This window comes from Scyliorhinus canicula, chromosome 10 (genome assembly GCF_902713615.1).
Source record: "Scyliorhinus canicula chromosome 10, sScyCan1.1, whole genome shotgun sequence".
Classification (NCBI taxonomy): domain Eukaryota; kingdom Metazoa; phylum Chordata; class Chondrichthyes; order Carcharhiniformes; family Scyliorhinidae; genus Scyliorhinus; species Scyliorhinus canicula.
In genome coordinates, this window is record NC_052155.1 from 47,920,693 (window position 1) to 47,945,318 (window position 24,626).

The 24,626-nt window shown below is 48.2% G+C and overlaps 1 protein-coding gene across 2 annotated transcripts in view; it reads left to right on the plus strand.

Annotated features, from left to right (window-relative positions):
* The window catches only part of LOC119972335 (ALS2 C-terminal-like protein), a 137,037-nt gene that overhangs the window by 64,705 nt on the left and 47,706 nt on the right, over positions 1-24,626 (plus strand). The window contains exons 8-14 of one of the 2 annotated variants that reach the window (XM_038808864.1): positions 370-480; positions 1,653-1,723; positions 5,948-6,014; positions 14,001-14,203; positions 17,914-17,979; positions 19,860-19,955; positions 21,469-21,630. In XM_038808864.1, coding sequence (XP_038664792.1) covers positions 370-480; positions 1,653-1,723; positions 5,948-6,014; positions 14,001-14,203; positions 17,914-17,979; positions 19,860-19,955; positions 21,469-21,630 — 776 coding nt within the window. The remainder of the gene's footprint in view (positions 1-369; positions 481-1,652; positions 1,724-5,947; positions 6,015-14,000; positions 14,204-17,913; positions 17,980-19,859; positions 19,956-21,468; positions 21,631-24,626) is intronic. The other variant, XM_038808865.1, reaches the window with a different exon arrangement.

The following is a 24,626-nucleotide window of genomic DNA, read 5'->3' on the forward strand; positions in this document are numbered from 1 at the left end:
ACAGGGTTTTTCATAACATGTTTCGCATACTTCTAACTCCAGAATAACTATTTTTAAAACCTAGACCAGATTCACTAGGGCAGGGGACGCACAGCCCCTCCCTCCCACCTGTCAGACTCGATCTGACAACCCCCTTCCTTTTTCAGGTCTGACACAATCCCATACCAGGACTGACCTGATTTACCCCCCACCCCCCCTCCCTTTTCAGCTCTCCTGTTCCCCAATTGTCTTGACTGTTAATTGTCCAACACAAAATCAAACTGAACCTTTTTAAAAAAGTGGTTAAGGAATAAATTCCAAATATGGTGCAGGTTCCAAAAACACATGTGGGTGGTTGTCAAAACCTTACACAGATATTTTCTGTTTTAGGAGCTATTGTTTCTTCCAGAACGTCGTCTGAGAGAAGACAGCAAAAATATCCCTTTGTCGAGTCCCGATGGCAGGTTTTTGCTCTTTGATGACTGCCTGGCGATGATTCAGGTAAAGGGCTCTCTGTCAGGGAAATTAACACAGTTTCATTTGTCAATCTGCTTTGCGAATAATGGAACGGAGAATACATGCATACACGGGGTATTGAATTCTTGGGAGAAAGTTAGAGGCCGGAATCTAATCAAATGTTTCAGATGACTTCCTCTGGGAATTTAGGATGGCTCTGAAGCAAAGGTCTTGGGGGCCTGAGGATCTGGGGCTGTTAGGGATGGAGAAAGGCAAGTCTATAGAGAGGTCTCAATACAAGGATGAGAATTTTTTTAATGGGGGATTGCTGGACCAGCAGCTAATGTCGGTTGATGAGTACAGGAATAATGGATGGAAGTGGCTTGACGTGAGTTAGGATGTGGGATTTGGATGAGCTGAGATTTATGGGAGGGTTGGAAGATAGGTCAAGCTGGAAAATGCTGGAATGGTAACCTGGAGATGATCAAAGCATAGATGAGATTTTCAGCAGCCGGAAGGCTGACTGGACAAGGGTGGGCATTGGGCAATATGACAGAGGTGAAAGGGATGGAGAGGATATGGAATGGGCTCAGTTTGATCAAATAGAACACAAGGCTAAGAACATTCCTGTTCAGCCTTAGGCAGTGACCAATAAGGGGAAATGGAATTGGTGGCTGGGACTCGATGTTAAATTGGAATACTTTCCCGTACAGCCAGTTCTGAATGTCAGATGAGCAGTCTGACGACAGAAAGGCATTGGTGTCACCAAGGTAAGTGGTGGCGAGGCAGTAACTAGCTGTCAGTGCTCTCTGATGACGTTGCCAAAAGACCGTATGCTGATGAAAAATAGAGGGCCGATAAATTCTTGCGGGACTCCAGAATTAACAGTGCTACGCGGGGATGGGGGAGTGGATCGTTTCAATGCTGGAATCCAATTGAGCGGTTCAACTAACTGAGACGACAGATAGAGGCTCAGATTGTTGTCTCATCTCCCTTAGTACTGAACTAACGGCCTAAATTGTATGTTCTAAGACTCGGGACTTTACCTGCAACCTTTTACTTAACGGTTGGCGTACAGCCACTGACCAAAAACTGCCAGACCTCAAGTCGGAACTGAGTTTATAAGCTCAGATTCTTTAACAGCTTTGTGCCTTCGGCATTATTAGTTGTAGATTTACCTACTTTACTCTAAGTTACATTTTCCTTTATCTCCCTAGGGCTCCGAAAGTAGCATCTACAAGCTTGACACACTTTGGGTGGAAACACTGGATAATATTTGCCTTGAAAGGTGAGTAGGAAAGTGTTTCAATTATTGCTCTGTGTACAAAAGGAGGGGGGCACACGCATATCCTCTTCTGTCTGCAGTAGTTGGTGTACGTTTCCATGGTACATGAACAAGTATGGGTAGAATTTAATGCCCTCTCCCATGGCATTTTTAGCCATGGGGGGCATTTAATCAGACAGGAATGCTCATTTAAGGACCTCATTCAGCCACCACTGGCACTTACCCAACAGCAGAGCTGGCCATGAATCATAGAATCTCTACAGTGTAGAAACAGGCCATTCGGCCCATCAGGTCTGCACCAACCCTCTGAAAGAGCACCCTACCTAGGTCCATGCCCCCTCCTATCCCAGTAACCTCACCTAACCTTTGGGACACTAACCTTTCGGCGGCACAGTTGCTTCACAGCTTCAGGGGCCCGGGTTCGATTCCTGTCTTGGGTCACTGTCTGTGCGGAGTCTGCACGTCCTCCCTGCTTCTGTGTGGGTTTCATCCGGGTGCTCCAGTTTCTTACCACAAGTCTCGAAAGACGTGCTTATTAGATGAATTGGACATTCTGAATTCTCCCTCAGTGGCGACTGAGGAATTTTCACTGTAACTTCATTGCAGAGTTAATGTAAGCCTACTTGTGACACTAATAAAGATTATAAGGAGCAATTTAGCATGGCCAATCTACCTAACCTGCACATCTTTGGACTGTGGGAGGAAACCAGAGCACCCGGAGGAAACCCATGCAGACACAGCGAGAACATGTGAACTCCACACAGCCAGTCACCCAAGCTGGAATTGAACCAGGGTCCCTGGTGCTGTGAGGCAGCAGTGCTAATCACTCTGCCACCATGCCACCATGTGGGAAGCAGAAGTAAAACCGTGTGGGTTGCTTGCAGGCTGATGGGCTGGGGGAAGAGGGGGAGGCTTGCTGATGTTCAATAAAAGTTTCGGCCTCTGATTGGAGTAATACTGATTAGCTTAGAGCTATTTTTTTCGTGCCAGACCTCATTTTAGTTCAGGATGTTATGAGCATGCACTGGAGATGTGTGTGCGCACAGAGTAGGTAGATTGTGATGGCAGTCTCCTGCAACACTGACTTGACACCAATGTTGTAAGTTTGGATGACAATGCTCAGTGTCCTCTTTTAAACACTCGCAGTTGAACTTGAGAACAAGCCTCTCACGGATAGGAGGAGGGGAAGGGCTTTTGGCAGGAGGGCATCTCCACCCATGAGCTTTAAGGGAGCACTTCTCTTGCCTTAACCTGAATGAAAACAGTGTGCACAACATCTCTGTTTAATGGGGCTACTCACTGGAATCTGCCACATCTTGCAAGCAGTCACATAGGGCAACGTGGCACTAATCTCCTGTCAAAATGGTTGCATGTTTCATCAACTAAAAAGTTATTCGACATCACGCCCAGCATTTTGGTGGCTTTCCCCTTGACTTTCATTATCTTGTTCATCTCATCATTCCAAAGACAGGTTAGTTTGCGGGATTCTCTGTTTCAGAAACTTATGGGCTGGATTCTCCGATTTGAAGACTATGTCCAGGCGCAAAACGGCCACCGATAGAGCACCCGGCTCTAGCTGCCGATACGGCCGTAGAATTGTGGTGTCCATGGCCGCGCATGCGCACGGCAGCGGCCTACCGTGGCCGTGCCGTGCAACATCGCGCAGGCCGCACGTGGACCCGGCCTGACAAATAGTGCCCCCCCTTTGGCCAGGCTCACCATCCACTGGAACACCCCACACTAGTGCCCCCAGCCCCTGCCAAAGTCCCCCCCCCCCCCGTCCGTGGATCGGCTCTCCCCACGACTGTGGCGGCGCTGGATTCAGTCCGCAGCCACCATGCCGAGTTCCCCCCAAAAAATAGCATGAGAGACCCACGCCGTTGGTAACTCGACCGGCCGGGGGCGGAGCAATGGGGGGGGGGGGGGCTTCCATTAATGTCCTGAGGCCATCCATACGGCTTGCGGCGTACTCCTAGAGTATGCCATTTTGGAGGTGGCGGAGCATTGCAAAAGCAGCTGATTTCGATGCCGACATGGATTCCCCGGCCGATCGCTGACCGCGATTTCCCGCCCAAAGTGTTACCACCTGCGAAGAAAGAAATACATTAGGAGCATTGCCGAGATGGTATTCATGCACCCGTTACTATGCAGAATTATGCATAGCGGTAAACACGCCGGTTTCCCAACCCTTAATTGGTTTTGGGCTGCAATTCTGAACGAATGCCCCGAGACCAGTGGCCAGAGAAAGGCCAATCCCCGTCCCCCCACAACACAAATGGTGACCCTACCCCAACTGATAAGTGCCGTACCCCAGCCCCTCATCAAGAAGGGGCATTCTCCCCCGTCCCCCACACCACCAAGGGAATAACTGGTTACCCCCCCCAACATGAATGATCCAACCCCCCACCCCCTTCAGGCCTCGCCCCCTGGTATTGCTCCTTGGCTTCACCACCCTGGCAGTGACACCCTAGCCTGGCATGCTGGACCTCGGGCGGGATGGGGGGGGGGGGGGGGGGCAGAAGGTAAGTCCATTGCTCATGTGTGCCTCTGCCGTTGCCTGGCTGCAGAGGGAGGGTCCCTGGAATTGTGTGAGCTTGGGCAGGAGCATCTCAACATATTTACTCTTGTGAGAAGATTGTGGATTTAAGGCCTCCTCTTGGACTTGAATTTGTAAATTAATCTGACACACAGCTGCAGGACTGGTGGAGTGTTATGTGGTTGGAGATGAAGTAACCTTGCAAGTTAGAAGGCAACAGCTTTTGATGAGGTTTCACCCTGAGCAACTAATAAAAATTTCTTTAAGGCTTTTAGTTGTTAATCATCAGAGCTACATAACCTACCAGCAGCAATTGATTTCTGCCATGAACCGTGAGCGCCAATCTGGTTACGTTATGGTGGAACCACTCGTCTGGTAGTTAAGAGAAGGGACCCTTGGGCAGCGTTACCAAATGCAAAGACATCAGGGAAGTGCCATCTTCAAAGAAATTGTGGCTTTACCAGAATTGTCTTCTGGGTGCCCCGATAATCATGAGTAAAGTGAGAGAGGAGGTTTATGCACAATTTTTACTTCCGAGGAAGAAGCTCTGCCCCTCGCTGGGTCGGAGAATCGCTGGAGGGCGGCGTGAATCCCACCCCGCCGCTCCGACGGTGGCTGCCGAATTCTCTGGCGCCAGTTTTTGGGCGGAGGCAGGGAAAGTTTTTGGGCGGAGGCAGGGAACGCGCTGCGCCAGTTGGGGGCCATTGGCAGCCCCCTCCCCTCCCCCCCCCCCCCCCCCCGCCGATTCTCCGGGCCCCGATGGGCTGAGCAACCGCCCGTTTTCTGACAGTCCCGCCGGCGTGGATTAGACAAGGTCCACCGGCGGGACCTGGCTTGGATGGTGGCTTACGGAATCCTCGGGGGGGGGGGGGGGGTGCAGGGGGATCCGGCCTGTGGGTGACCCGGCCTGTGGGTGGCCCCACGGTGGCCTGACTTGCGATCGGGACCCACCGATCTGCGGGCGGGCCTGTGCCATAGGGTCACTCTTTCCCTCTGCGCCAGCCTCTGTAAGGCCCCGCGATGGCTGGCATGGAGAAGAAATCCCCTGCGCATGCGCAGGAAACACGCCAGCGGTTCTGCGCATGCGGCAGAACACGCTGGTGCTCCTGCGCATTGGTCAACTCGCGCCGGACGGAGGAGTCCTGTTGGCGCAGCGTCAACCAGTCCAGCACCGAAGGTTCCGCACCTTCCGGGCGGCCCGACGCCGGAATGGTTCACACCGCTATTTGCCGCCGGTACGGCCCGGCCCTTGTCTCCATCCAATGATTACGGTTAGTTGTCCATTGAAGTACAGAATGATGTCCTGCAGCTCATCTGGGTGGATCATGCAGTAGAATTATTTGTTCACCTTGGATAAATGTTAAGCGAATAGTGTTGTTTCACCTCCTCAGCAGCAACAGCACCCTCCCACCAATCCCCTACCCCATCCTTGGCATAGCTCCTGTATTGGTCTTTTTCCATACTTTATAATGAAAAGTGTCAGCGCTCAGCCAAAGTTGGTGGCTGGAAAGTTTGAGTGAACATTCTTCAAATTTATACCTAACTTCTAAGCAAATCATGGCCTGTGGTTTTGCACAGTCTATCTCTAAATGTAACAATTTAGCTAATGGGCCGCAAAGTCTTTTCCACTCAGGAACTTGGAGTCTCTTCTTGTATACCATATCGACATAATGTATTTCTGTTTTGTTCAGAAATCAATTGAAGGTCATTGTCCCAGAGGAAGAATTTATATTCACCATGGAAGATTCCCAGGATAAGGTGAGTGAAAAGTTTGGACACTGACAAAAGTTCGGGGGGGGGGGGGGGGGGGGGGGGGGGGAGAGAGGAGAGAGTGTTTGGGGCCTTCTGAGGTTGGATTCTCCGCCCTGCCGCACCACATTTCTGTTTCACCCTACCGGCGGGATGCTCCGTTACGCCGGCCAGTCAATGGGGTTTCCCATTGTGGGGCAGCCCCACGATGTCGGGAAAGCCCCGGACTGCCGGAAAAACGGAGCATCCCGCCGGCGGAGAATCCAGCCCCTGAACTCTGAAGCAGTTCAGACAGGTGGAATCGATGCCTACCGTTCTCGCTGTGTTAAGATCCTTTGTGAAATGCATTTTGACACTCTGGAATTGCTGTTTGGCCTAAGATTATATCTCAGAACTGCTCCTTGACTCCAAACTTGAATTCCAGATAGCTGTGTAGGAAATAAAGGTTCACTGGTGATTCTGAGATTGAAGCGAGCAGAGACTTGAGGGAGATTTCTTCTGCTTGCGATGTTAGTGGCAACATGCTAGGAGTTCGCTCACTGTTGCCACTTTGAATCTTTTGACATCATTCTGGCTTCTTGAGCCATTCAAGCCTTGTGAACATGATCTAAACCAGTGTTGTTCAAACTTTTTTTCCGGGGACCCATTTTTAATAACCGGCCGACCTTCGCGACCCACGCCGGCCGACCTACGCGACCCACGCCGGCCGACCTACGCGACCCACGCCGGCCGACCTACGCGACCCACGCCGGCCGACCTACGCGACCCACGCCGGCCGACCTACGCGACCCACGCCGGCCGACCTACGCGACCCACGCCGGCCGACCTACGCGACCCACGCCGGCCGACCTACGCGACCCACCCCGGCCGACCTACGCGACCCACGCCGGCCGACCTACGCGACCCACGCCGGCCGACCTACGCGACCCACGCCGGCCGACCTACGCGACCCACGCCGGCCGACCTACGCGACCCACGCCGGCCGACCTGCTTGACCCGCCATTTTCTCTTACCTTGTTTGCTGCTGACAAAAATGGAGGAAATGGCTTTGGGTCCCTTTGGCCCTCGTACACACTCCTGCAATGGAACCTGTTGGATGAAGGTGAAGCCTTCCGGTGTCGGAAAGCATGGAGTCTCCATCTGTCCAAAGTTCTGCATATTTTTGCTGTAAATTTTTAACAAATAAACCCCCCCCCCCCGAGCTTATAAAAAAAATAAAATGAGTAAAATAAATGAAAAAAATGAATAAACCCCCTCCGAACTTGTAAAAAAAAATAAAATGAATAAAATAAATGAAAAAAGTATTAAATGAATAAAATAAATGAATAAAAACTACAGCAGAACTTGTAAAACAAAAAGTTGCCATGGTTTAAAACAAATAGCGGCCGCACTGCGAATGCGCGCCTGATTATCGGCGTGCATGTGCATTCTGCGAACATGTAAAAAAATCGGCTACATTGCACATGCGCACACGATGATCGGGCACACTTGCGCAATGCGGCCGACTTTTTTTTTAACAGGTTCGCGGCCCCTTGCACCCGCCGGTATTAAAAGCCGGCTGCTGCGTGGGGATTTGCGCGATCAGGAGCGTCGCGGACAATGGCTCCGTGACCCTCCCGACACCCACCCGCAGGTCACGCCCCCGACTTTGAAAAACACTGATCTAAACGAATACTCCAGTACAGTTATAAGGGAATGCTTCATGAAAGTAGTGTGTACTTTGGATCAAATGTCAAGTCAAGGCTTTCACTGCATGGTTCAAGATACAATTGTATTTGACGAATGCAAGGAAGTTCACACGTTGTCTTTAACTGCATTTACATTTCAACCAAAAGCAACTGCTCGTCATTATCTCTCTGTTTGTGCAGTGTTACTGTGATCAAATTGGATAACAATATAATAACAGTGACGAGACCATAAAATTAATTATTTAGCTGTGAAGCACTTTGGGACGTTCTGAGGACGAAATAAAAAAAAAACAAGTTATTTATTTTTGCTATTTCAAGTGAAATCCTAAATTCATTTTTTAGAACATACTTGGAGATAATGAACAGAGGAATTCTTCCGAGAATGTTGATTTGAATAGAGGGAACTTCACTCCAGGGTTAATTTGAACACTTCATCGGAAAGAAAAGGGAGCTAGTGGCATGAAAATTAGACTTCGTCTGCTGTATGGCTTCCACCCAGTTGAGCCATACAGTCATTCAGCACAGAAAAGGCCCATCATGTCTGTGCCAGTCAAAAACAACCACCCAACCATTCTAATCCCATTTCCCAGCACTTCGCCCATAGCCTTGTATGTCCTGCACCACAAGTGCACATCTAAATACTTATCAAATGTTATGAGGATCTCTGCCTCCACGACCCTTTCAGGTAGTAATTTCCAAACACCCACCAGTATGCAGGAGAACTTTTTAGGTCAATATGTAGAGAGTCCAACAAGAGATGATGCAAGTGCTGGACCTAATTCTAGGGAATGAAGCTGGACAGGTGGTTGATGTGTTTGTGGGGCAGCATTTTGGTGATAGCGACCACAACATGGTACAGTTTAAGTTTGTTATGGACAAAGAAATGGACAAGTTGTAAAAAAAAGGTTGTGGAGTGGGGGAGAGAGGAATTTAGTAAAATAAATCAGGATCTGGCCAAGGTACACTGGAAAGAGTTGCTAGCAGGGAAATCTACAGAAGAGCAGTGGGGGGGCATTCAAAAAGTAAATGGAGAGAGTACAGGCCCAACATGTTCCCTCTAGGGAAATAGGAAGGAGTAACAAGCCAGAGAACCACGGATGACCAGAGACATATCAGGACACGATGAGAAGGAAACGAGAGGCTTTTAGCAAGTCAATGGAGGCATTTGTGGAGTACAGAAAGTTCAGGATGGGGTTTAAGGCTAGTAAAAGTAGGGAAAATCCCAAGATATTTTATAGGTACATCAATGGGAAGAGGATAACCAGGAAAGAGTGGGGACCAACGGGAAATCTCTGGGTGGAGCCAGAGGACATTGGTAGGTTGTTGAATGAATATTTTATCTATGTCTTCACTCAAGAGAATGAGGAGGCAGATATAGAATTTGGGGAGAGAGATTGTGAGGTTCTTGAGTAAATTGTCATAGGGAGTGACAAGGTAGTGGAGGTCATGGCGGACTTAAAAGTGGACAAATCTCCAGGTCTGGATGAATTGCATCCCAGGATACTGTGGAAAGTGAGGGTGGAGATTGTAGGGGCTCTAATTTCTCTCTAGCCTCAGGGGAGGTGAGGAATGGAGAACAGCCAATGTTGACCCACAAGTTAAAAAAGGTTGTAGAGATAAGCCAGAGAGCTACAGGACAATAAGTCTCACGTCAGTGGTAGGAAAACTATTGGAGAAAATTCTGAAGGAGAGAATCTATCTACACTTGGAGAGTTAAGGTTTGATCAGGGATAGTCAGCATGGCTTTGTCAGAGGGAAGTCATGCCTAAAGAATTGGATTGAATATTTTGAGCTTGTGACCAGGAGTGTAGGTGAGTGTAGTTTACATGGATTTCAGCGGAGTCTTTGACAAGGTCCCACATGGGAGATTTATAAAGAAGGTACATGGGGTACAGGGTACTTTGATAAGGTAGATTCAAAATTGGCTGAGTTGTAAGAGACAGAGAGTGATGACAGACGGCTGCGTTAGTGACTAGAGTACGAAGTCTTGCAACACCAGTATCCTGGTTCCCTAAGACCAGGTCTGAGGAAGGAGCAGTCCACCGAAAGCTCGTGTTTGAAACAAATCTGTTGGACTTTAACCTGGTGTTGTAAGACTTCTTACTGTGCTCACCCCAGTCAAACACCGGCATCTCCACATCTTAGTGACTAGAAATCAGTGTCCAGTGTCATAGCACAGGGTCCCCAGTTATTGATCATTTATATAAATGATATAGATGACGATGTGGAGGGTAGGATCAGTAAGTTTGCGGATGACACAAAGATTTCAGGGTGGTTAACAGCGAGGTTGAGTGTCTTGGGAAACAGGAGGATATAGATGGGATGGTCAAGTGGGCAGAAAAGTGGGCAGATAGAATTTAACCCTGAAAAGTGTAAGGTGATACACTTTGGAAGGAGTAATGTGACAAGGAAGTATTCAGTGAATGGCCTGACACTAGGAATTTCCGAGGAACAAAGGGATCTTGGTATGCTTGTCCATAGATCCCTTCAGGCGGGAGGGAAGGTTAACAGAATGGTGAAAAAGGCAAATGGGACACCTGCCGTTATCAATTGATGCATAGATTACAAAAGCATGGGGGTCATGTTGGAGTTGTATAAAGCTTTGGTGAGGCTGCAACTGGTGGTCACATTATAGGAAGATGGTGCAGTGGAAATTCACCAGGTTGTTGCCTGGGATGGAACATTTAACCTATGAAGAGAGGTTGGATAGACTTGGGCTGTTTTGTTGGAGCAGAGAAGACTGAGGGGGTGACCTGATTGAGGTGTACAAGATTGAGAGGCTTGGACAGGATGTATAGGGAGCAGCTGTTCCCCTTAGTTGAAGAGTCAGTCACAGGGGGATACAAGTTCAAGGTGAGGGGCAGGAGGTTTAGGTGGTGAAGTGGGGAAAAACTTATTTACCCAGAGGGTGGTGAAGGTCTGGAATGCACCGCCTGGCAGGGTGGTAGAGGCGGGTTGCCTCACATCCTTATTTTTATGGAGTCCGACAAAACAGGAGTAATTATTTGAGCAACCCGATATAATTCCGGTTAGTGGAAGGGGTGGGGGTGGAAATGGGAGGCGGGGAGGGGAACATGCCGGGGCAGGAGCTGCAGTGCAATCCAGGGCCACCGTGCAGCCCGTTGGACAGGGGTACTCACCATGCTAATAGAAACATAGAAATTAGGAGCAGAAGTAGGCAATTCAGCCTTTCATGCCTGCTGCACTATTCAATCAGATCATGGCTGATCGCTTCCTGGTCTCAAATCCACCTCACTGCTGGTTCCCCATATCCCTTCAACCTGTTTTTAGAATCAGACATATATCTATCTATCTTGAAACCATTTTAACGTTTCAGATTTCACCGCACTACGGGGCAGCAAGTTCCACCCTCTGCGAGAAGTAATTCCTCCTCATCTCAGTTTTAAATCTACCGCCTCTCAACCTTTATCTGTGACATCTCTTTCTAGATTTCCCGACAAGGGGGAACATTTGGTCTGCATTTACTTTATCGATCCCTCTTGGTATTTTTATGCCTCGATCAGATCCCCTCTCATTCTTCAATACTCCAGTGAGTATAAACCCAAAACTGTTCAATCTCTCCCTAGACATCAACCCTTTCACCCCCAGAATCAATCTGGTGAACCTCTCTAAGCTGCTTCCAATGCTACCATGTTGTTCCTCAAATAAAGGGACGAAAACTGGACACAATGTGGTCTCACCAACACCCTATATAATTGCAACAACACCTTTCTCTCGTCCTTTTGCAATAAAAGCTTCACTCCCAGCAGATAACGGAGTTCGATATCCAACCAGGAGTGGTTAGCATCTGCTGAGCCACCGCAGCTCTAGCGGACACACTGTGGCTGCACGAGCAGGAGCTGCTGGGGAGGGCCCTGCAGAACCGGAGCCTGCCCCAGAGGAGCAGGAGCTAGCTGGTGAGGATGGGGAGCCGACCATCCAATGGGCCGAGGAGGAGGTGGGACGGAGGCACTGCATCAGACCCCGTGTATACCGACAGCACCTGTCGTTCGAGGGCCTACTGAATCGAGCGTGTTGCTACCGACAGCACCTGTCGTTCGAGGGCCTACTGAATCGAGCGTGTTGCTAAACACTCCTGCTAAATTTGCCAGATCATGGCGCATCTGGAGCCACGGGAAGGACATCTGCGCCTGCTGGCTGTCAAGGTGACAGACGCCCTGAATGTTTATGTCACGGGTTCCTTCCAGACTCCAAGTTGGGTCCTACCTGCGATCTTGCAGACCTCCCTGCACAGTTGCATCCATGCTTAACAGAGGCCCTGTATGTCCAGGCAGCACAATACATCAAATTGAATATGAACCGAGCCCACCAGGTTGCCCGGACAGTGGAATTCACTGCCATCGCTGGTATGCCCCAGGCCCAAGGGGTGATCAGCAGAAAGCATGTCCTCCTGTGAGCACCACTGCCTGAGGGGGTGCCCTTCGCAAACCCTCAATATGCAGTCAGTGTGTGACCACCAGCTGCACACCATGCACGTCTGCACCCGATACCCAAGCAGTGTGCATGACGTCTTCATGAACAGCAGGCCTTGTTCAACTCAGAGGAGGGCCAGGATGGGTAGTCCATGAAGCCCAACAGTTTTCTGGGTTTCGCAGGTAGAGTGGTGCCACTCTGATTTTCCTGCTGCCCATCAGATGCCACAGGGATAGGTGGAGATTCAGAGGTGCTGCGGTGTTCCAGTACATCTCTTGCGGTCCGATGAGCACTGAGCTACTCATTGGGATGGGTTGCGGCCAGAACGAGCTTCAGGGGCTTGCCAGCTACCTGTCATTGCCAGTTCTAGAGATCCCCTCTCATCTTGACCAGGGTCTCTGCTCGTGGCCATGGAGCACAGGGAATGTGCGACGCCCCTCTGGGACAGGCTCAGGCCAGCCAGCACCAGGCCAATGCCATCGACACCCGCAACTCTGGCCCTTTGTGACATGGCCGCTCTGTCCTGTGCATTGGCCACCACTCGCACAGAATGCCCCAGGCTTTGGACATCTTGACCCATGGCAGATACTTTTGCAACCAAGGCCTCCACTGCAGATGCCACCTGTGTGGTGTTGGCCTGGTTGACATGCATTGTCGGCACCACCATCTGACCGTGCAGTCCGCTTTCCGACTGTCCACCCCTCGGGCGTTCCTACCTCTACCTGATGTACCACTCACTGCATGTGTGGGTTGAGCACCAGATAGTGCCCCAGGAGCCTCTTCACTAATGTTCCTAAGCGAGGTGAGGATCTCTGCGATGGTGGAGGGTGTCGGTGACAGCAGTGACGAGACGTACGTGTCATCCCCGGACATGTGATCCAGGGTTCTGAGGGGCTCAGGCTGGGGCATGTGTCACCAGCAGCTCTTGTCTCCTTGCCAGGCGAGTTGCGGGATTGTGGCTGGGGATGCGGGATCCCGGATAGACCTGAATAGTTATCAGGCAATCCTGCAAGTATTGGGGGCTCACATGGATCTCCGATGCCAACCTTCGCCTCTGTAACTGCCAGCTCTCTAACCCCACTAACCAGATCCATCTCCCTCTGCTCTGCGATGGTGAAAGGACGGAGGTTCGGTGGGCCCCCTCTGGTCCTCTCTCGCTTGGGGGACCAGCACTGCCACTAGGACTGTAGAACACCCGCGATTCAGTGCCGGCATCAGCACTTAGTCTCTGAAATGGAGAATCGCACCTTTTATCGCTATCATGTGACTAGTGCACCATTTCCCATGGTCCTGATCAAAGGTTCCGATGGTTAGGTCATTGTCAGACAATGGAGTCTAGATGTCACTCATCCGCAGACCATAGTGATAAATAGATCCTTTCGCATTCACTGTTTTTGCATTTCTTCTGGTTGCTATGTTTGTGACAACATGCTATGTTCTAGTTGAGGCTGCAATCTATATTTTGAACCCAGTTGGAGAACTGCAGCTCTCATCAAAAGTAGGAGCAATTTAATGATGTTGCCTCGACTTGACTGGACATGACAATGAGTTAACTGTTCTTATAGTTCCATGTGTTGGCAAGAAAAAAGGTCACCTGACACCTCAACTTCATTTTGTTCTTGGAAAGAGTCCATTTCTGGTTTATACGTCAGAATTTAATATTTATAGTTCAGAAGTTTGAATGGCATGAATGTGACAGAACAACATTGCTGTATGCCATTTGGCTACTGTTTTCTACTTTACAACAATAATTATACTTCATAACATACTTTGCTAGAAAGAGTTTCGAGATACTCTGAGGTTGTGAACAATGTCATTTAAATGCAAACTATCTTTGCATATTCACCCTGTTGTGTTCTGTTCTGATTCACAGATGGTATGGTTTTGGAAGCTCAAGCAAGCCATTCGGCAGCATCTGGATGGCAAGCTGGATTTCCCTTTGTGGGGTGAAGAAGGCTTTGAAGATTCATGCTGTGTGCCTGCTTGTCGCTTTGCGGCCTACACTTTTATCAATAACCCTCGATTTAAGGATGCAGTCTACGAAGGAGACTGGTATCAGGGAAAACCTCAGGGCAGGTATCTGTTTATTTAGAGTTTCTTAGGCTTTCGACCAAGGCCGAACTGAAGAATCAAATTGAAAAATAAGCTTGATATATTAATCGGGTTTATCACGATGCAGTGTTTCCTGAACTCAGTTAAGCTTTGTTGCCAAATGGCTGTGCCGATGATGTAAAATTGTCCAATGCAACATCTTTTACACGCACCAATTGAGAATATTTATATCAAACTGTGAGAAATGGCAGCAGATGGAATAATAATTATGGGGTAACATGAAAGAGTTGCATTGATCAGCTGTGGTAGCAGTGAGGGAGTCGCTTTGATCAGCTGTAGGGAGCAGTGAGGGAGGAGTTTTCATCAGCTGTAGGGAGCAATGAGAGATGAGCTTTGGTCAGCTGTAGGGAGCAGTGAGAGAGTCAGTTTGATCAGCTGTAGGGAGCAGTGAGAGAGGAGCTTTGATCAGCTGTAGGGAGCAGTGAGAGAGACGGTTTGATCAGCTGTAGGGAGTAGTGAGAGAGTTGGTTTGATCAGCTGTAGGGAGCAGTGAGAGAGGAGCTTTGATCAGCTGCAGGGAGCAATGAGAGATGAGCTTTGGTCAGCTGTAGGGAGCAGTGAGAGAGTCAGTTTGATCAGCTGTAGGGAGCAGTGAGAGAGACGGTTTGATCAGCTGTAGGGAGCAGTGAGAGAGACGGTTTGATCAGCTGTAGGGAGCAGTGAGAGAGTCGGTTTGATCAGCTGTCGGGAGCAGTGAGAGAGTCGGTTTGATCAGATGTGGGGAGCAGTGAGAGAGTCGGGTTGATCAGCTGTAGGGTGCAGTGAGAGAGTCGGTTTGATCAGCTGTAGGGAGCAGTGAGAGAGACGGTTTGATCAGCTGTAGGGAGCAGTGAGGAAGCTTTGATCAGCTGTAGGGAGCAGTGAGAGAGTCGGTTTGATCAGCTGTAGGGAGCAGTGAGACAGTCGGTTTGATCAGCTGTAGGGAGCAGAGAGAGGAGCTTTGATCAGCTGTCTGGAGCAGTGAGAGAGTCGGTTTGACCAGCTGTAGGGAGCAGAGAGAGGAGCTTTGACCAGCTGTAGGGAACAGTGAGAGAGTCGGTTTGATCAGCTGTAGGGAGCAGTGAGAGAGTCGGTTTGATCAGCTGTAGGGGGCAGTGAGAGAGTCGGTTTGATCAGCTGTAGGAAGCTGTGCGAGAGTCGGTTTGATCAGCTGTAGGAAGCTGTGCGAGAGTCGGTTTGATCAGCTGTAGGGAGCAGTGAGAGAGTCAGTTTGATCAGCTGTAGGGAGCAGTGAGAGAGTCGCTGATCTCTACAGCTGATCAAAGCTCCTCTCTCACTGCTCCCTACAGCTGATCAAAGCTCCTCCCTCACTGCTCCCTACAGCTGATCACAGCTCCTCTCTCACTGCTCCCTACAGCTGATTAAACCGACTCTTTCACTGCTCCCTACAGCTGACCAAACCGTCTCTCTCACTGCTCCCTACAGCTGATCAAACCGAATCTCTCACTGCTCCCTACAGCTGATCAAACCGACTGTCTCACTGCTCCCTACAGCTGTTTAAACCGACTCCCTCACTGCTCCCTACAGCTGATCACAGCTCCTCTCTCACTGCTCCCTACAGCTGTTTAAACCGACTCTCTCACTGCTTCCTACAGCTGATCAAAGCTCCTCTCTCACTGCTCCCTACAGCTGATCAAAGCGACTCTCTCACTGCCCCCCTACAGCTGATCAAACCGACTCTCTCACTGCTCCCTACAGCTGATCAAACCGACTCTCTCACTGCTCCCTACAGCTGATCAAACTGACTCTCTCACTGCCCCCTACAGCTGATCAAAGCTCCTCACTCACTGCTCCCTACAGCGGATCAAACCGACTGTCTCACTGCTCCCTACAGCTGTTTAAACCGACTCTCTCACTGCTCCCTACAGCTGATCAAAGCTCCTCTCTCACTGCTCCCTACAGCTGATCAAAGCTCCTCTCTCACTGCTCCCGACAGCTGATCAAAGCGACTCTCTCACTGCTCCCGACAGCTGATCAAACTGACTCTCTCACTGCTCCCTACAGCTGATCAAACCGACTCACTCACTGCTCCCTACAGCTGATCAAACCGACTCTCTCACTGCTAACATTGGTACCTGTATTATGCTTCTCCAACTGATTTCTTTCTTTATGGAGTAAGGCACAAGATTTAAAACTAATCTGAAAAGTTTCTCAGTGGTTAATGAAGCTTCTTTCTGTCCAGCTACATTGTCTCTTGGTCTGACCCGTGCCCATAGCTACATATTTCATATCTTGTTGGGTGAGATATATTCTCAGAATAATAATTTTTATTAGTGTCACAAGTAGACTTCCATTAACACTGCAATGGAGTTACTGTGAAAATCTCTAGTCGCCACACTGTTTGGGTGCACAGAGCGAGAATTCAGGATGTCTTATTCACCAAACAAGCACGTCTTTCGGGACTTGTGCGAGGAAAGCGAAGCACCCGGAGGAAAACCACACAGACACGGGGAGAACGTGCAGACTCCACACACAGGCTTTGGTCACAGGTTGAGGAAAATATCTTCTATCACTGATCTTTATGACTTGGTCAAGTGGGGCACAGTATTTTCTCTCTTGAATGGTAGGAATATCATCTTTTAGAGCTATCTTTCAGACAACTTTGACCGCATTCTGTGTGATTCCTAACTCAGGAACTGGCCAGCCCGCAGGAGTATTGATAAATCTTGTATTGACAAATGTACAATGACAGAAAATATCTTGATTTGTTTACAAATTTATTTTTATGTTCGCAAAAGTTTTTATACATATGGCTATGGCATGCAAAAACAAGAGTTAAATTTACCTTAAAAAAAAAAAAATTACTGGTTTGGCCAGTTGAACATTGTCCAGTTTGGTTGTCTTACTTGAGGAAGGTGAACATGTCTGTGGAGCAGGTGCAGTCCCTCAGACGTTACTGCCTGGAAGGTTGATGGATTCAGGTTCAGTCGTAATTTTGAAAGGCAACTGGATAGTGAGTTGCCAAGATAAACATTTTCAGGGTAATATGGATAGTGGAAGAATCATACAGAATCCCTACAGTGTAGAAGGAGGCCATTTGGCCCATCACGTCTGCACCAACCCTCTAAAACAGCACCCTACCTCGGCCCACTCCCTACCCTATCCCTGTAACCCCACCTAACCTTTTGACACTAAGGGGCAATTTAGCATGGCCAATCCATCTAATCTTAACATCTTTGGACTGTGGGAGGAAACTGCAACATCGGGAGGAAACCCACACTGACACGGGAACAACGTTCAAACTCCACGCAGACAGTGACCCAAGGCTCGAATTGAACCCGGGTCCCTGGTGTTGGGGCAGCAGTGCTAACCACTGTGCCACCGCGAGGCCTTGCTGATATTGTTCCAAGAGTTCGCACAGGCGTGATGGTTGCATGATGCCTTCTGTGCTGTAAGATTCTATGTTTATGTATGAGTGGATCCACCCAATGAAAAGCTTTCACTCCCAAGGTATGCAAGTCTGTACATCGTGGGCTTATGAGCTCTGATGGATAGAAACCTGCGGGTTGTGGATCTGCATTTTCTGACCTGTGCTTCCTGCCAATGCTGTTTATTGTCAGATGGGCCCGGTTGCAGAATCACTCTATTCATTCCAACTTGGGCACAATCTTGAATTCTCTGGGAATAAAGATGCAGGTGGCAGCAGTCAGTAACTGGTATTTTCATTGCTTTAGCGGAATCATGAAATGGCCAGATGGACGAAATTACGCTGGCACTTATGAAGAAGGTCAGGAACATGGGTAAGAAATGTCAAGACTGCCGAGTTCCACCTCTGCAACATTGCCTGACTCTGCCACTGCCTCGCTGTATCTGATGCTGAAAATCTAATCCAAGCCTTTTTTTCAACCTGTGGTCTTGACTGTTCCAACGAGCTCTTGGCTAGCCCGCCACCTTCCAACCTCTAGAAGTTTGACTTCATCCAAAACTCTTGCTGCCCGTATCTTAACTTGCACTAAGGCCTGTTGACCTATCATCCTTGTGCTTGCTGACCTACATTGACCTACAAGGCCAGCAAAGCTCAATTTCAAAATTTCCATCCTTATTTTTAAATAAAATTAAGTAAAATTGATTCTCTTATCTATGTAATCTCCTTAAACCCAACAATCATCTGCGCACCTCCAATTCTGACTTCTTGCATCCCCTGTTTTCATTGCTCCATCACTGTTGGTCCTGCCTTCAGCTGTCTGATCTCTGGAAGACACTACCCAAATTGCTCTGCCTCTCTACCTCTTTTCACCCTTTTGGACACTCACCTAAAACCTACCTCTGACCAAGCTTTTGGTCATCTGTCCTATTATCTCCTAATGTAGCTCATTGTTAACTTCTGTCTGATTTGCTTTCTTGTGGAACATTTGTTTTTTTCTCCCTATATTAGAGGTGTTCTATAGCCACAAATGTTTCTGAAAATAACAATAATTTTCAATAGTCAACAGGTCTGGCAGCATCTATGGAGAGAGAAGTAGCCGATGAAAGAGTTGAACAGTTGCAAAGCTGATGCAATGTAACTTTTCCAACAAGGGCCCAAATGGCAACGTGAGATGACAGAACCATTTTATTCTTGAGTTGGTTTAAAATCCAGCTCAGACTGATGAGATGCTGATTCAGTCTGTCTGATATCTTTTCAAGATCCTTATTGAAGGGTGTTTTGTCAGTTTACAGTTCCATTCCAAGAAGAACCACTCACGGATCGACCATGATCCTATTGAATGGCGTAGCAGGCTCGATGGGCTAAACGGCCTACTCCTGTTCCTATTTCTCATGGTTTTATGGTTTAGATGCAAGATTGACACCTAATTGACCATTGCACATGAGATCAAAGTCTGTTCAGTCTTCACAGTGGGGTAACCAACATCCCCATGATGCCTCCCACTCTGAGCATCCTCCTCCTTAAAAACCCTCTTTGATCACCCATCCTAAAATCTGCTCCTTTGGCTCTGACTATTTTATCAGTTTATGCTCTTCTGGTGTGCTTTGGGACATTTTTGCTTTGTTAAAGCTGCTTTTAATGCAAGCCGTTACTTAAATGTGTAAAGTCACCAGAGTCACAGATGACCATAGACTACTTTCCCCTCTGAGGGGAAGAGCTGACTGGTGGTGATTAAACCTGAGGATCACCACACCTCAGGCAGAGGGGGGTGTGGGGGGCAAGGTTGAGAAGGCAGGGTCTTCATTAATAACCTCAGCCGGTACGGGAATTGAGCCCGCGCTGCTGGCCTAGCTCTGCAATCTCAAACCAACTGTCCAACTGAGCTAAACCGCCCTCCTAATGTTTATGGCAGAATGCAATGCTGATTTATTGCTTGGAGGAGTGGGAAGAAGCTGGAGTCCACAAAACAAATGGAAGCCCTCCTCGTTCATTCTACCATCATGGATGCCAGGCATTCTTTGTGAATAGTGGAACACAAAACTGGGATGTCCCTGCCTCTTTATCGTATTCCTTTTGATCAGGGGAGAGAACAGCATTGAAATCTGGTGTGGTCAGCATACAGCTTTGATCAGAGGTCCAGCAAGGCTACTGATGGTCACCGATGGATGGGAGGAGGAGGGGCACAAGAGACCCCTGGGTAATTGACAATACCATGCATCTATAAAAATATTACCAACTTGTGCTTTGTTCCAGCTTTGGTGTGTATGTTACGCCTGCAGGTCCAGAAATCTTTGACTGTTATAAGTGTCACTGGAAAAGTGGGAAGATGCATGGCTATGGAATCTGTGAGTAAGTACATCAGATCATAGATTCGACTAGGTGGTCAGCTCTCAGTCTTTCAAACTACAGGATCTGTTTTAACAACTCGACCTGATTCATGCTATCTGTCCTTGATTAACCCATGGACCCTTCACAGTAGACACTAATTTTTATCCTTAATTCTAGATGTAAATTGTTGCCATTCGACTAACCGGTTTATAAATGCCTGGTCTGTCCTCCTCCCCCTCCTTGAATGGATTTCTTAATTGTCTATCTTCTAGTCCTCCAACAATATTGGCATTTTCAAGAGCTGGTGAGAATCTCCATCTCCTCTCTGCCAACCCAGTGACTTAACCATCATAGGTCAGCTAATTCTTTTCAGAACCAATTATTTCTCTAAATATTGGTCCACTTATTTTCTTTGTGAAATATTCGTTCCCATTGTAATGAAAAAATGTGCTGGAAGAACACAGCATCTGTGGCGAGGGAAACAGAGTTAATGTTTCAAGTCCAATATGACTCCTTTTCGGATCTGAAGATAGTCATGAATGTGATGGGTTTTGTGCTGTTGAAAAAGGGGGAGAGTTGGGTGGAGCAAAAAGGGAAAGTCATGGGTAGGTTTGAGGGCGGGGGGAGCTTAGTGATGACAAAGATGTCATGGAAAACAAAGATGTCATGGAAAAAAGGCAAAGAGAGTGGGAATTATAGTCATATAGGAACAAGGCATTGGCTAAGGGAAGGTGCTAATAACAGAATAAAGGTCAGTGCAAATACAAAATGGAGGAGAGAGAGTTTATGGCTGAAGTTGTTGAACCCGATGTTAAGTCCACAAGGCTGGGAAGTGCCTAATTGGAGGATGAGCTGCTGCTCCTCAAGCTTGCGTTGGTTGGGTTTCACTGAAAGATTGTGGCGATATGAGCATGAGAGCAAGGTGGTGAATTGAAATTACAAGCATCCGGAAGGTTGGGGTCATTCTTGACTGAACGGAGGTGTTCTGCAAAAAGGTCGCCCATCTCATCTGATAGGGAAGGGAGAGTTTGGATTGAGGCTGTAGCAAAGGATAGAAGTCCAAAGTGGGAGATTGGAGGAAGGGTTTTGGTGAAATATCCTATTATCATACTGACAGGTAGCATTACAATTAGATCCTTTGGAATGACCAAGGCTACTGGAAGAGTTTTCTCCTCCTTCTCTTTGCTACAATCCAGAAGACAAGAGTCATGTTGAGTTACAGTTGTGCAAATGCTGTTGGCTCTCTGGTGCCTCCTACAAGTGGCCCTTCACTGGCAACCAATTATTACATCGTGTTACTTAACCATTTGTAACTGAGCTGATCCTAGCTCTTCCTGGTCTCTCTCTCGATTTCTAGCATGAATCACTGGATACGGACCAGAAACAGTGCCTAGGATTTCAAACCCTCTGACTCCTGCCTTCGTCCTGGCTGAGTTAACTCGGCAATGCTATGCATTGAATCTGGGTGCTTCATGGGCTGGTTGGCACTACACTGCTCAGTCTGAAAACATAAATAAAATTAATATGTTTCTAGGTATGGAATTGGAATGACTTACAAGGGATATTTTCAAGACAACCAACGGCATGGATTTGGAATTCTACACAGCTCGCAATTGGAAAAGCTTCCGTTTAAATATTTTGGACATTGGGAGAATGATAAGAAGTCTGGATATGGTGTATTAGATGACCTTGACAGGTATGAGACAATCTAATCAGTTATGACACTGAATCAGTAGGCAGGAAGGAGAAATGATCAGCCTAATTCTTCCTTGTTCCTCACAAAACAAGAAACTCCCAAATTTAGGCCAGTCTGCACCCTTTGTTTTTGGATGATAATGCAAAACAAGCTGTAATAAACAGACATTTAATTCCCATGTACCTTATTAAGTGATGCCTCCTCAAACTCTGGGCTCCCTTGATGGCTGAGACAGTTTTGCCTGGACGTCACAACCAGGCAATATAAGTTTGGGTAGCAGTAGTTCCTCGACTAGATGGGGTTGAGGAGCCAGTCTGGGTAGGCGTCGAGGACCCAGGTTCGATCCTGGCCCAGGGTCACTCCTATTGGGAGTTTGCATATCCCCACAACCCAAAAGATGTGCAGGGTGGGTGAATTGGACATGTTAAATTGCCCCTTAATTGGAAACAATAATTGAATACTCTAAATTGATTTTAAAAAGCACTCCTTCCAGGCTGTGAGGGTTCATGCAGCAAACATGTTGCCAATCCAATTTCTAATTGCGCAGCCAGTCGCAGCCCAGTAAGCAGTGTCCTCCACCGCGGATTACCGCCAAGGGCAACATGCCGACTGGTCCCCATATGTCATGGTCACGTGGCTGGTTCCCTCAATGGTCAAGAGTTCTCCTGTGTATGTAGCCAACCGGGAATCTGTGTCCCAAAGGTCCAAGGTCTGGAGACTGGCTCAGATCATGGCGAACGTCAGGTTGCTGATCACCGAGACTGCCGCTCGGTGTCCATTTACCTTCAATGCAACCCAATGCACCCCTGGAGGCTGTAATGCAATGCAACTGCTGGTACATGTGCTCCTGGTCCTTGACATAATATGCTTGGCCCCTAGGGAGCAATAACGCCTGGGGGGTTGGCAAGGAATGGCACATTCACTGGTCTGACTGGTGCCCCGGCCTTGGTCGTGGTGCCCAGCCTGCTGCTTGCGGCTGCCATCTTGGTGCTCCGGCTCAGGGGAGTCATCTCGGTTGCAGCCGGGTGTGTCATGGTGACCACCTTGGTTCCTGCGATCAGTCCCGCTTTGCGGAGGCTTGCGTCTCTCGGTCTGGTCACAGCCAGTCGGCGGTCGCTCCGACAACCAGCTTCAGGACCACAAGGCCCTGCAACCTTTGGACTCCGTATGGAGTTTCCTCAGAGTGTCGGAGTCTCGGAGTCCATAGACAAAACGGTCTAGTAGGGATTCCGACAGTATAACCCCAAACGCAGGTGAGGTGGTGAGTGTCATCAAGTGTGCCAAAAAGTCACCACTGTGATGTGTTGGGTGCTCTGGATCCGTGGATCATATACAGGCCACCAACACTTAAAATAGTACAACACTATTTTATTAAACTATAAACTGTTGAACATACTTTTACTGTGGGTTAACACAATGTTAGATTAACTAAAGACCTGTGCCTGTCCTAACCAGTCTGATCGCTCAGCACATGGTGAGAATCTGTGCTGTAAACTATAAGCTCTTGTACTTCTGAAAGGCTGCATCCCGAATGAGTGGGAAAACTGATGCCCTCTGTCTTTATAGTGAGTGTGCTCTAAATGGTGGTTGGCTGCGGTGTTATGCATGTTGATTGGTCCTATTGTATGTCCATCAGTGTGTGTGTCTGCACCATGATATACTGGTGTATATTATGACACACTGGATTCCCCTTGGGCCTGCAAGGCCGTGTGGAAATGGAACCGGCAGACCATTATTGGGGGCTGTGGGTTCAGCTGTGCATTGATCAGGACCACCAATGTGGAAAAGACTTATGTCCGGCCTGTCCGGATGGGCGAGGCTTTTGATGAGCACATAGGTGGCTCCACCGACTGCGGTCAGCAGGGTGATGGTTTGTTGCTCTTCCCCAATAATTGCGTTAAACCAAAAAAAATACTGTACCACTTGATATACTGGATCCAGTCATCGGTACCAGCATCGAACTGTCCAAGCTTTCCGATGCGCAGCATCTCTCTGTTCGGAGTGGAGGACTCTCTAGGCCTGGATAAAGTGGATTAGCGATATAATGCACGATGGCTGAGGCAGCTCCACTTCACCCTCATCGCCAGTGTAAAATCAAACTAAAGAGATGCAGGAACGCATGGTCGGATAGGAATGAACAAAGGTTTATTACTATGTACACAATAATTGCATCAACTCCTCTCCCCGAAGGGACACCTGGTGCTGGCCGGGGTTATTATACTGAGAAGTTCCGTCTTGCTAAGGGGGGAAATCCCGTCCCCAATTACCGGGGGAGTTCATACTCTGTGGTAAAGGCAGGAAACCTTATCGAACATAGGCCTTGGCCTCCGAGGGGATTGTAACACCGCCCAGCTTCAATGACCCAATCTTTTAAGGAGAGAGCCCCACATTTTCACTAGCCTCTATGCCATTGCGTAGCACCAAATTTAACATCGTGCTCCTTATAGGTTCTCTGTGCCCTCGTCATTGAATTACTCAATCATTTAAAAAATCTTTCAAACTTCTGAACTGAAGGAAATCTAAATCATCGAATCCATGCCGGTTTCTGTACAATAGAGTTAATGCAACTTGTCCTGAGGGCTTAAAAGGCTAAGTTCTGTTATCATTCTGGTTAATTTGTGCTGTACTCCCTCGAGACCAGTATATATTTTTCTGAGGTGCAGTGCCTAACCTGAATACAGTACTCCAGATAGTGCCAACAAAGCTTGACAACTGAAGCTATCCGCAACCTCCCTTGCCCCCACATTTGAGATAAAGATTAATTCTATTCATCATTTTGTATTACACTGCACTCTATGTTGTACATGTACCCCAACGTTTAGTGACCTGTTACCAACCCATGTCACATAGTTAGCTCTAATTCCAAGTGCTAATAATCTCTCTGGAATTTACTGTTGTGACTAGGCTCTCACCTGCTGGCAGGAGAACTGGCAGGAATCTCCTGTTGCCTCTGTTGAATAAGCCCTGTAGGAATTAGGTACCCATCAGACACTTAA